The 12,876-nt window shown below is 36.8% G+C and overlaps 1 protein-coding gene across 1 annotated transcript; it reads left to right on the top strand.

Moving 5' to 3' along the window:
• The first annotated feature begins 2,819 nt into the window (after positions 1-2,819).
• On the top strand, positions 2,820-10,347 carry LOC111341302 (rho-related protein racA). Its single transcript, XM_022948267.2, has 5 exons — positions 2,820-3,342; positions 5,900-6,150; positions 8,071-8,864; positions 9,738-9,989; positions 10,084-10,347. Exons 1-5 carry the CDS (start codon positions 2,942-2,944, stop codon positions 10,273-10,275), a joined length of 1,890 nt encoding a protein of 629 aa, XP_022804002.1. The 5' UTR covers positions 2,820-2,941; the 3' UTR covers positions 10,276-10,347.
• Positions 10,348-12,876: the final 2,529 nt, after the last annotated feature.

Below are 12,876 nucleotides of genomic sequence, written 5' to 3'. Positions count from 1 at the left end.
TGAAATGGCAGCCGGCAGACGAATTCACTCGTAATAATACCTAATTAAATTTGATGAAATCATTAGCTCTTCTCATCAAGGCAGAGCAGAATTCGTCCTTGACATTCATGGCAGTACATCGGCCGATCCCAAACGTTAATCCTACGGTTCTATACGAATTTCCAGTAGCTAACCCCCACAGAGCAACAGCCACCCGCTTCTTCCCTGCTTCCCCTGAAGTGCTCTCGCCATAGATGATCTTGATATCGGTTTAAAACTAGAGGAGCTGTTCAAACCAAAACTGTAGTCTTGGATAAACCCACACTGTCTCGTGCTTACGGCGATAGCAGGTGTTTTGCTGCTGGATTGTCCGGATTAACACAATCCATCGCATCCTCTCCATTTGTCGAGACATTAGTCGCATCCTCTGAAAGAAACGTCGTCTCCTTCAAAGAAATATGGCGAGAATCAGTACAAGAGAAGTCATTCAAAATGCTTCGTCTCCCGCCATTTTTTCAAAGCTTCGCGCTTTTGTAATTTGAATCTTCTGAGTAAACGGCAAAAATTTCACAGTGAAAACAGATGTCAAGTTTAACAGGTAATATTGTCGGTCTGTAAACAAACACCTAGAAAGAATGTTCAGCTAGTTAATCGGCATATCGGCCTGGTGAAAACACAGCCTTTATAAAAGTAGCACTGCTAACATAATAAGTATATTTCTTTTTTTAAGGGAACATTACTAGAGTCATAACTTGCTCAAGATTGATTATTTTCAATTTCGGTTCATGGCTCAGTCCATTTTCAGTTTTGCAGTCATGATGTCTTGGGGAAAGAAAGTCTCCGCAATATTGCGTCGTTCGTCGTTTAGAAGATTGGGCACACCTGAAGTGCAGATTGCGTCTATCCCAGTTCCTGCTTTCACAGACAACAAGACGGGAGTTTTACTTTAATCAATTTACAGCAAATAAATATATGTACATACAAACATATAATTAAATAGTTGTTGGAAGACCTAGCAACAGGAATGAACTTCCCTAATGATAAAGGCCACCAGAAACTATATATGAAAACAAGAACAAAAATAAAGTATAGATAATGGCAGGCAGTATCATAAAACGAGTATAGTAAAATGTTACATGTTAAAACTTAGAGCTAACTAAAATTAAATAACAATTACATTAAAGCACTGCTATCAATAGCAAAACAGTAGAGTCTTAGGTCATTTTTGAACATGGAAAGTGATTCCCTTCTAATAGATATAGGTAAATTGTGTTTTATCAGAGCAAGTGCGCTACTCAAAATCGAGAAGATTTCATGCTCAGTTCACAATGATTTAGAGTTATTTTGTGTTTCTTCTTTGGAAAGCATACTTATAGAAAAACTAGCATAAGTTTCAAAAAAAAAAAAAAAAATCGGGCGATGTTTGTAGCATAATATGCCTCATTTATTAGCACAATCTATGAGGACCTAACTATGAGGCACTCATTTCCTGATTTCGCTAGAGAAAATTTCACAGTTTACTTGCCTGACGGCGGAAAACGAGCTTAGGCTAGCGCCAGATCAGTGCGATGCGAGCGCGAAGCGATAGTCAATCATAAAGTGAGGAGGGGGTGGACTGGGGAGGGGGTGGACTGGGGAGGGGAGCGTTCCTCTTGCCTCCCCCTTGCATGAAGAAAGAAGAAAAATTTTTCACAACCATTTCCTTGGCTCCACCTGTTCTGTGTTTTTTCATCCTGCCGCACAGACTGATATTGAAAAAATAAAACGTTGAGCCGTTACTGTAACGATATTGCTTTCAAAACTTACTTTATCATTCTATAATCACAAGCTCGTCTTTGCTGTAGTTTTTTCATGAGAAACAGGAGCCGAACGCAGTTCTTAACAAAATCCTCTCCTCCCCCCACCTTCTCATCCTGTTCGTTCCCTCTTCCTGCGGCTAAACCACATGTTCCGCCCCAGCCTTTCTCACTGATGATAATATTTTACTTATTACAGATGCGACATATTAGTTTTAAGCTTGTAACTGATAACACCACGTCTGATAAATGCGTCTCTTGAGGGATATTGGAATTAAAGTGATGTTTAACAAAATTGAAGTTCTTACTCGGGTATTGCGCAATTACTCGCAGCTGTGTTAGGTATAGCAGCTGGCACTGCTGGTCTCAGCCGCTAAGAACATGCATGAATTCCGAAAAAAAAAAAAAAAAAAAAAAAAAAAAAATTCCAAGGGTTGGTTGATTTGTCGAACGACGCTGATGGCGAAAAAGAGTAGTTTTAGAGCGTTTATAATCCTTTAAGTGAATTTTTTTCCTAGTCGTTTATCTGTGTAAAGAAAAGTATCTCGAGACAATAAGTAAACATCAGAAATGGGCTGCTTACGTTTGCGGAAAAAGTGACACCGCATTCCATATTTTTCCGCTTTAAAAGCCATTTCTGCAATATTTACGAAATTGTTTTCGATAATTTCAGTCACCAAGATAAAATTATGGTCCATTATTTTCTCTTGCTCTCGCTTATTGCAAAAATAAAAAAGAACCGCTGGAATAGGCGATTGCGGGTTGGAAAGGAAATTATAACATTTCGCCGCCACTTTTGCCAAATGGCTTGATGTGACACGGTTTGAATAACACTTTGAAACTAATAGCTTCAGGAATAAGCGGAGGAAACTGACTAAATATCCGTGGACTTTTGTTTTCATTTGGTCCTATTATTTCGTGATCTTTTGTCTATGCGTGATGAAAAGTGATTATCGATAAACAGAAGGTTTATCACAAGAAATAGAACAACGTCGTTGATTGGCTGCATTCTCACGGGTCGAGGAAGCCTGAATCTGAAATAGATTGCTCTCTTCAAAAGGACGTTTCTGAAGATATTGTACGGCTTCGCGGTGGAAACGTTCTTTGCGGTACTTTTCATCTCACAGTAGTCTGTTGCTCTGTAATTGTAGTGACAGGGTTGAAATATGCGACGGTTGAAAGTTAAAGTAGTGGGGGACGGCGGAGTTGGAAAGACATCCTTTCTCATTCGTTGGTACAAGGAGAACTTTGCTTCAGAAGATGATATACCTTTATTTCCAGGACGGGAACGGATTTTACCATCTGTGCAAGATCCTTTTTTCACGAACATGACTGTGGACCAAGTTAGCTATTTGCTAACTTTCTGGGACACAATTTGTGGGGCTGATTTCCTAAAATTTCGACCCATGGAATACGAGGAGACTGATGTGTTTCTCGTGTTTTTCGACATTTCCAATCCCAGCTCTTTTCAAAACGTCTCTACCGTCTGGGTTCCTGAACTGAAGCATTACATGCCCTCAGCTCCAATTCTCGTCGTTGGAAACAAAACAGATCTGCGCAAAACAGGGTAAGAATTAGCTTATTTTGAAGAATATTTTTGTATTGTGGTACATTTAACAACCATGTAACCACATTTTCAACCCAGTCACAAAGAAGCCAAGCGTCTTTACTCGTCAGCTGTCAGGTATAAATTATTACGCTCCAAGTTTCAAAATGATTTTTGCGGATTTTCCAATACGAGTATCTGATTTTCTTGCAGACTAGGCTTTATACTTTCATTTTACTTATTTCAGGTTAATTTAGCCGGCAAAAACGTAGTTTTACTCACGCTAGGTATGTTATTAGTGTTGGCCCGAAGCTGGGATTAAATTATTCCGCTTTGTTTAATAAAGTTTTCTTGTTGAAAAGTTGAAAACCTTTTTTTTTCAACACGGTTCGCTTTTAAAGAAAAAACCCCAGCTCACAAGTTTACAAGTTCAGTTTATTTCAGACTCATTTTAATAAAGAAATATTTTGGCTGTAATTATATTGTAGTATGTGTATGCCTCAATAAATCTCCCACGGCGTTTGTTGACACAAAAACTATTTATTGTAACTACGACATATATATGGAGCATAATAACTACAGTTCGATATTCAAGTGTATTCCTTGATTATTGTTCTGTTGAGCTAATAGATGTACCAGGAACATTTGTGATATCATCATGTGTCGTTGATCGTGTTAATTAGAGGCAAAAACGAAATTGGAAGTGGAAGTGCTAACGCTACATTTCATTGTCGTCATTTGCATTTTAGGGAATTTCCTGTGCCATATTGTTCCTCTCTAGCTGTTTGTTGACGTACGGTTTGCGTAGGTTTAAGACAAGCGGAAATTTTTCTATTGTTTTAGACAAGTTGTTTGGAAGGACTATTTAAATTCCCATTCACCAGCTGTTCAAAACTGTTGTTGTTTGCAGTTAGTTGTTTTTTTCCATATTTTATGTGGTGTGCTGAAGAAAAATAAATAGGAGCAGAATTTTGAAAATGTGTCAGCTGAAAGTGTTGGATTCCGTAAAGTGCAACATTGTGCAATGCAAATCTGCAGGTATCTTCACTTGAAACTTTCCTAGTGGACCTGGTTGGCCTTAGTCTCCTAAGTTTTGCTGTCATTAAAATAACAAATACCGAACAATGTTTTTGAATGATCATAGGTTCGACTTCAACGAGGAGGAATTATCTTTTTTTAACAACAACATTTTTGTAACCACTTGACGTTTCACACTTTCAAAACAAGGATGTAGAAATGTTGTGAGGAATTTTTGGCCAATTTTCAGTTCAATACAGTCTAAGATCATGTGATAGCCACCATCATGTTTATGTTTTTACTCAGTTGAAGGAAAACCCTATTCCATTACCTGGTTGTGATATGGTTTTGATGTTTTGGTACCGTTTTGTTTTCGAATTGAGATTAGTAACTAAATACTTCTGAGTAATCAGTAGTAAATTATATGACATGACCAAATAACTTGGATCATGCAATAACTCTTTAAAATAACTTAACACATTTCCAGCACACAATAGTAAACAAAGGACAGGCACACTTCAGCCGGTATGATAATTATTTATATTTTTTAATCTGAATTGCATTGGAAGATAAGAGAAGTGCTTACTTCTAAGCAAATTTTGAGTGCCACTTAATTAAACTTTGAGTTTACATAATTATGCAGTTTTTGATAATGAGAAATTTAATTGTGACTACATGTGAAAAAAACTGTCATCACCCCAATGGAGTAAAAAGAGATTTCTATCACCTGGTTTGGCTTCTTCCTAGATTGAGGCTTTTGTAGTACTGATGTTAATTCGGCAAAACAAAATGAAAAGTTTCGTAGCATAATTTATGAATTACTTTTTTTGTTATTGATTAATTTGAATTTGCAATTTTCTCAACCAACTACCTAATTGAAACTAAAAAATATTGCACAAGTCATGTAAATTTATACTTTTAACGGCAATACAATTTCTTCTATGTTGTGTTCACTAAGTAACATGCTACATTTAACATGCTATTTCTAAAACAGATGTACTTGTTTCTTATCTATTCCAGTTGGTAAAGACTAGCCCAAATTTCAGGCAACTTTTTTTGTACAATTCATATTACTCTGAAAACTCATTCTGGTACCCTCATTAGGTTATTTGTGTTAGTACTATTCCTTTAATAGGATTCCTTGGTCATGTGCTGATGTTTTTGTTGAAGTCATTTTTTTTATATAAATTTAGTTCATTTAAATGGCTTGCATATCATTTTCACAAATGTCAGCTGGTCTTTATACAAGGCCGAGATGCTGATAATTAACACAGATTTTATGAAATGCTGAAGTATTAATACAGATTTTATGACCCTTTTCTCAAACTATTTTAGATAGAGCAGTTTTCTCCCTTAATGTAAGCATGACAGATAAAATAAATTTTTAATTAAAAGTGGTAGAGCAGTCCTTTTACCTGTTAAATTTTCAAGAATTCCAAGCAATTTCAGGTGGTAATACAAAGTACTACAAGTACTAAATTTTACTGCTTAACACCTGAATAGGAAAACACTGACAGAGTTGGTGTATACTCTATTCACACTTTGTTTCTTCCATCCACAGCGACTCTCCTGATGGCATGATTACAATTGCAAAGGGCCGTGAACTGGCAGAGAGACTGGGTACCTGTTACTGTGAAAGCAGTGCAGATACGGGAGATGGTGTGCACAATGTCATCCATACAGCAGTGGGTTTGGCCATCCAGAACCAAACTCCTCCAAAGATCAAGTTAAATTTGAAAGTTTTCAAGTGGCGGGGGAAGACACCAAAAATCTTACAACATGGACCAGAGCCCCCTGTGTTATCTCCACCAGGTCTGTAGAAAAACAACTGCAACTGTTTTTTGTTTATTCCCCCTTTCACTCCAAGAAGAGACACAAGAAAAAAATAATTTCTCCTTATAGTATTGATATGTTTTAAGCAGAATGAGATGATGTAGATAAGGAAAAATATAAAATAAGGGAGATTATTGGATTCTGTGGTTCCAGAAAATATCCATACCCCCCACGGAAGGGATTAGATTTTCCAGGGGGGAGGGGGTCAATCTGCCTAATTTTCCAGGGGGGAGTCTGGAGGGTGACCATAGGGAAATATTTCCAGAGGGTTCTTGTGGCACATAAGAGGGTAACAAAGAAAAGACACAAAACTTTACCATGACAATTTATTTGCAAAGATATAAAATACGATGTAACGAATCACTCCTGATTATAACGAAGTCCTCGGTATGACAAAAGATGTTATTCGACCCAGTAATAGTAAAATATATGGAAGAGAACCTCCAGATATAACGAAACCCCGCTTTAGCGAACATAATTTGCCAGTCCCTTGGCCCTTCGTTATATTAAGGTTCCACTATATATATTCATCTACAAAATAAAGCGTCTCACGCAATCGGAATGGTAGTGATTACAAAGGTGTTTGTCCGCAATTTTTTGCAAATCTTTTATCTTTCAGTTTTCATTCACACTAGTTCTTATTTGTAAAGGATATTCACTTTTACCGCAGGTTCATGTTCATGTATTTTGGCAGTGGCGTTTATCTTGAGGTGATGGTAGAGCAGAAAGAACACTTTCCGAATAATTTCCATTTAAAGCTAGATAAATATACTTGCCCTGTGGTTCATGAACAACTTTTTGATCAGTTCGCAAAGGCACAAACGATAATCCATTTCACGTGAAAAAGATCAGACTGATACCGCTGGCAACGCATTTTTAAGGCTTTAGGCCAAGCTTCAAGAAAACAGTTCACAAAACAGTTCTAAAGTTTGAGTAGTGCCAGATTTTAAATGGTTGTTCAAATTGTATTAAATGGATACCTTTAGGGTGAGGAATAAATAGTATTTCTTTTATCTTATACGCTTTGGTAGTTTATTTTCTAGCCAGCAGAATGGAAACTTTCAAGAACACAAAACATGGAAAAAAGAACTTTTAATTGGTTACATTCTTCTGCACTTGACTGTTTCTCTATCACAAGGAAGTTAAACGAGTCTTTTCCAGTGTGTCAAACTTTGCGTGACAATTTTATTATCTATAAAATCAGTGATGAAATACCGGTATGCAAATTTGATAGAACGAAATTTGATACTCACCCTGTCTGATTGCACGACAAGGTCCTGATCTCTTTGCTTTCTTCTTGATACAGTGAGAGAAAGTACAGTTATATTTCCCACGTGATCTTGCATTTCATTTGCCTATGGCCAAGAACTTTGTCAACAATTTCTTTGTGACTTGAGTGCATAAGGAATTCACTGATCTGTTGTAGAATTCAACAGAAAAGCTGAAAATACATGAAACTCAAAATTTGTTTGTGACTTGAGTGCATCAGGAATTCCGATAAGGAATTTGCTTAACCTGTTATAGAATTCAACAAAAAATACACGAAACTCAAAATTTGGCATCCTAGTGAAAAAAACTACTTATCTGTTCCCTTCAATAAGGGATAGCAATATTTCCAGGGGGTGTGCGAAATTTTTGGAAATTCTGGAGGGGAGGGGGGGGGTTAATTTTGGGGCAAATTTTGGAAAATCCAGAGGGAAGGGGGGGTCATACGGCAAATCCCTTCTGTAGGGGGTATGGATATTTTCTGAAACCACACATTTACAATTTAACAACAAATTTGCAAACCTTAAACTACAAGATATACATGACATGTTTTTAGAATAGACTTGCATTTTGATGAATTAAGCTTTTGGGATAACTGTTTTTATTTATTTTTTTCTTTCCATTGTAAACTAGATCCGATGCCACAAGTGAAAGTTCTTCCTTCCACATTTACTGATGACATGAAGAAGATGTACAGAGATGAATCAGGGAATTCAGATATTAAACTTCTGTTCAATTCTAACAATCACCCACTTACTGCACATAAACTCATCCTCAGCGTAGGTTCTGCAGTCTTCCGTGATTTCTTTTTGAACCATGGTGAAGAAGTGGAACTTAGTAGATTGCTGAGTAATGCTGATTCCTGTTCATGCTTTATGACCAAGGAAAACAAAGCAAACACTGGAAAAAAGAGCAGTACAAAAGACAGGCTTCATTTGGCTGCAAACCTTCAAAATTCTGTGTCCAATCACCAAAGCTTGTCTCTTTCACCAAACTTGGAGAGAAAGTCTAAAACAGGAAGACCAAAGAATTGCTTGCATTTCAATAACAGTGTTTCAGGCAGAGCTTTTCAGCATGTTCTAGAGTTTCTTTATACAGGTTCACCAAACATTTCCTCTGATACTGATGAGGCACTGTTAACCAAAGTGATGAGCTTATCTCACAGGTTGCGCATTCCTTGGCTGGGGCAAATCTGTGAGAATGTAACAAATGGGGAGAGCTACCTTATTCCAAGCATGGTTGCCATTCTTCATAAGGAAAGAAGCAAAATTGTTAAAGAGAACTTTGTAAACAAGCCACACTTTTCAGATGTTATTTTTCATGTGAAGAATACCATTTTTTATGCTCACAGAGCTGTGTTGATGGCAAGATCAGAGGTCATGGCAGCGATGTTTGGTGGTGGCTTCAGTGAACGTGATAGCCTAGAGGTATGTCTTAATGGAAAATGCTTTTGCCTGTGTTTTCACGTTGTAACCCTGTAGAATGATCTTCTTGGTTAGGGTAGCTCTGAGACATATACTGTTGTCGTTTGGAGTGACTGACATTCTGATAACCTGAGTTTTATGTGGAGTTGGAAATTTAAAGTTGTAAACTCTTTAAATCCCAGGATCTGAATGATAGTTCTCCCCTCTGGCTACCTCAAATTTCCTTGTAAATTAGTTACGAGAATTTGGCATGAGATCAAGAGATCAAGAGAACAACTTGCACCTGATAAGTTTGATTCTTGTTAACTGTTTGATGGATATTATAGGGAGTAGTTCATGTTAATCATTTCTGGGAGTTAAAAGGTTAAGACTTGGGGACTTTTGAGAGGGACTCTAATAAATAATAATAAATAAATAATCTTATGGGTGTTTGAAGTCCATTCTAACAATTTTATGGGGAAAAAAAGACACTAACCAGCCAGATTTTATGAGACAGCTCATTTTTGCTTATCATGTTTTCTCAAATAAGTGCCCATGCTCTAATATGGTCCTCATGCCCCCAAAGGGCAAAGGGCAAAGGTCATAATGTTAAACAAATGCCCCTATCAAATAAGCGCCCTCCGCCCTCCTCCCTCACTTTCCTGGATAGAAGAGATACAAGGAAAACCTGTTCCAATTATAACTTTTTTAAGCTTTCAATACTGTGGAATCAGTACAGGAGAATGATACATGCCTGCTTGACTAGGCATCCTCCTTCTAATAAGCACCTCTCTATTTAGCTGAAATTTTTAGTAAGGACCAGGGTACTTGTCCAAGCAAATACAGTAATTCTAGTGTTCATACCAAGTGACCAATTTGTGGTTTTCCCTACAACAGGTGACCATCAAGGTGACAACAGTGAGGAGTTTCATGGTGCTATTGGTGTACTTGTATACTGATACATTACCCAGTGACATGTCTGTTGGCGACTTCAGGGAACTTGTGGTGCTTGCTGACAGGTTTTGCCTGCCACAGCTTATTTCGGTTTGTGAAAATGCTATTGTAGACCTAATTGGGGCTGAAATGAAGAAGAAACGAATGACGGCTGTGAACTGTAATGACATCATCAACTTGCTTCTTACTGGACAGGTAGCCTTTCTTTCTCAATTGCAAGCAACTTTTTTCATCTTTAAAAGTGATTATTAGTGGCTGCAATTAATCTACATTTCTTATGCTTTGTTAGGCTCACAATGCACCTCAGTTGGCAAGATGGTGCTTGTATGTGATCACAACAAACTACCCTGACTTTGAAGCTTGTGATGATTTTGACCTGATTAAGGGTGACAATCGAAGACACATCCTGGAACATCGTTGGCCTCCACTCTCCTATCTGAAAGAGTTGGAGGAGTTTAAGAGGAAGACTGGGAGAATGTAAAATACAGAATGTAACTTAATATAGCACTGAGATAAATTATGTTATTAAAAACTGGATCATTGGATAATGTAATTCAAGACTTTTCATTGGCTCAGCCATTATGGTATATGAGCCAATATACCTTAAACTACGATATGGTAAGCGTACGCATAAGCTTAAAATTGAAAGGGAGCTAAAAATGTAATAAAATTTAATAATTTAATGTAGCGTTTTTAATAAAACAATTATTCCACTCGCGTTTGTTGGATATGAGATGATTATAGCCAACTCTGCGCTACACGCCTCGTTCGCTATCTATCATCTCATATCCAACGCGTGCTCGTGGAATAATTGTTAAATAGAAACCATATAACCCCCAAGATTCACAAGTAATTACGTTTACTTGTAGATTACTGCACATAAGGTGTTCCCAAGATAACATTTTGAAGTCATGAGAAGTTACATGTTTCTAACTTAAGTTCTGAACATAATAGGCTCCTATGAGTGAAAATGTTAATGCACTTTACTAGATATTCCTTTCTTTAAAAGATTCAAACTTAATGATCAACTAGTATACAGTGTATATTCATGTAATCTCAGTTCTAGGATATTCAACCTCTAGCTAGCCTCCTGGGCATGAAATTGAACTAATATTGGTATTTATACCAGTGCAACATAAGCATGTACATTTTTGAAACCCCAATATCTGAAAAATTGGTTTTCAATCAATTTTTAGATTTGAGCTAAAGGTATTTCACCAGGGGTTGGACTGCATGTTAAGAAAGTTGACACGTTGATTATAAGATGATTCTCCAGCATAGGACAGTTCAAAGAACTTCTTTTGAGCAGTGGTTTTGTTATGTTGGCAGAGTAATCCACTCAAATTTATTGCTCCACACGTTATAGCGAGTAGCCATTCCGATTAAATCTGTTTTTAAGGTATTACTATATATCCGTGATCAACCAAGTATTCCAAGTGTCTATAACTGCAGTGCTACATATATGTTGCTACATTTCTGACACGAAAACAAAACAAAAAAAGGGAATGTCTATTTAATATTTAAACTTAGTTGCTCATGAAAGAGAAAAATCTTTTGAGGAATTTGATGGTAAGGGAGGGTTCAAAGTAAAGTGTACATCTAATTATTGTAAATAAGAATTCTATTTGAATAGGCATTTTTGCAAGTCTATTTAAAATATTATATTGAGTATTTTGTTCAGTCGTAGAGGTGCAGAATTAGGAGATGTAGATAGAATCCCGCACAACTAACTAGTGCGTATTATAGGTTTTGTTTTCTAAATCTTTATATCACTGGAGTTTTCTGTTTTCAAAATCTTTTTGACATAACTGTTGCAAGTGTTTATTCGGTTCATCAAGGAAATGATTAATCCTGCAACAGATTTTGGAAAGTGGTTATGAATGAGGTGATTGTTACTGAGTGGAAATGCAACCAGGCTCTTTGATTGGAAAGAAAGAAAGACTAGATGTAGAACCCTGACGAGCACATTCTTTTGACCCAGTACTAGAATGACTTTCCTATTCAACTAGGCTAGACTGAATAGCTGTGATTAACAGTTTAAAAATTCTGGTGAACAGAATGTAGAGTTCTATTGTCTCTGGTACAAATGCCATCTCTTAGATTCTTATGAGAGAAGATAAATCCCTCTTGATTCTTACAAGTAAATACATTGTAAACCTAGGCTCTATGAAACAGTGCATCTTGATATTTTTAAACAAGAAAACTAATATAATTCAACCAAACTTATCACACTAAATGTAAAATAAAGTTAACTTTGAGTTGCTTTTGCCGACAGAATTGTATAATGATGGGCTTGTGATTAAAAAGTATATTAATGAAGTACTGTTAATTTACTCTTAGCTAACAGTCTGGTTATGGATATTTAAAATCACTGACTACATGATAGTTTGAATGTGTACGTGACATTTTTAACACAAACTGCTGTACAATAAAAGAAAGGAGAATAAAGCTCAACTGAGAAAGTGATAATAGCTTTGAGCTGAGTGTCTGGGTGTGTTAGTGTTATCTGAAGGCATCCGAGTAGCTAGTTTTTGTGAATTTGTATAAGTACTGAAGGGCTCAATAATGAGCACGATGAAGGGGAACAGAGATGCTATACGAGGCTGTGACCAGGCGATGATCCTCCTTAGTTTGGTGCGAGAAGCAACAGAGCAGAAAGGAAGGTAATGGGAGTGGGGAGGTAAGTCTCCACAAAAAAAGACTGGATTTACTCTGTCAAAGGGCTGACACTGGAGACGTCAGCTTTAACATCTCTTCACGGTGGCCAATTCACATTATCAGGTTGGGGAGCACCCCTCTCATAATAATAATAATAATAATTTACATTTCTAAAGCGCTAAAATTATAAAATATTCTAAAGCGCTTTACAACATTATTAACTACAAATATTAAAATGATAAACGACAAAATATCAAAACAAACTGTAAGCCAGCTTGAATAGATGTGTCTTAAGCTTTGACTTAAAAATCGTTACACTTGGACTGTTTCGAATTTCAAGCGGCAGTTCGTTCCACAAAAAAGGTCCAGAACGGGCAAAGGCACGATCACCAAAGGTCTTAAAGTTAGTTCTTGGGACCTTAAG

Source organism: Stylophora pistillata, chromosome 12 (genome assembly GCF_964205215.1).
Source record: "Stylophora pistillata chromosome 12, jaStyPist1.2, whole genome shotgun sequence".
NCBI lineage: Eukaryota > Metazoa > Cnidaria > Anthozoa > Scleractinia > Pocilloporidae > Stylophora > Stylophora pistillata.
Note: the sequence above shows the minus strand (reverse complement) of the source record. Positions and strands in the feature narration are given on the sequence as shown.

Bases quoted from the DNA above. Each gene is read 5' to 3' on its own strand.
- LOC111341302 (XM_022948267.2), top strand. From the start codon at position 2,942: ATGCGACGGTTGAAAGTTAAAGTAGTGGGGGACGGCGGAGTTGGAAAG. The intron at 6,151-8,070 runs GTCTGTAGAAAA...ATTGTAAACTAG, and splicing joins CCCTGTGTTATCTCCACCAG to ATCCGATGCCACAAGTGAAA. The intron at 8,865-9,737 runs GTATGTCTTAAT...TCCCTACAACAG, and splicing joins GTGAACGTGATAGCCTAGAG to GTGACCATCAAGGTGACAAC.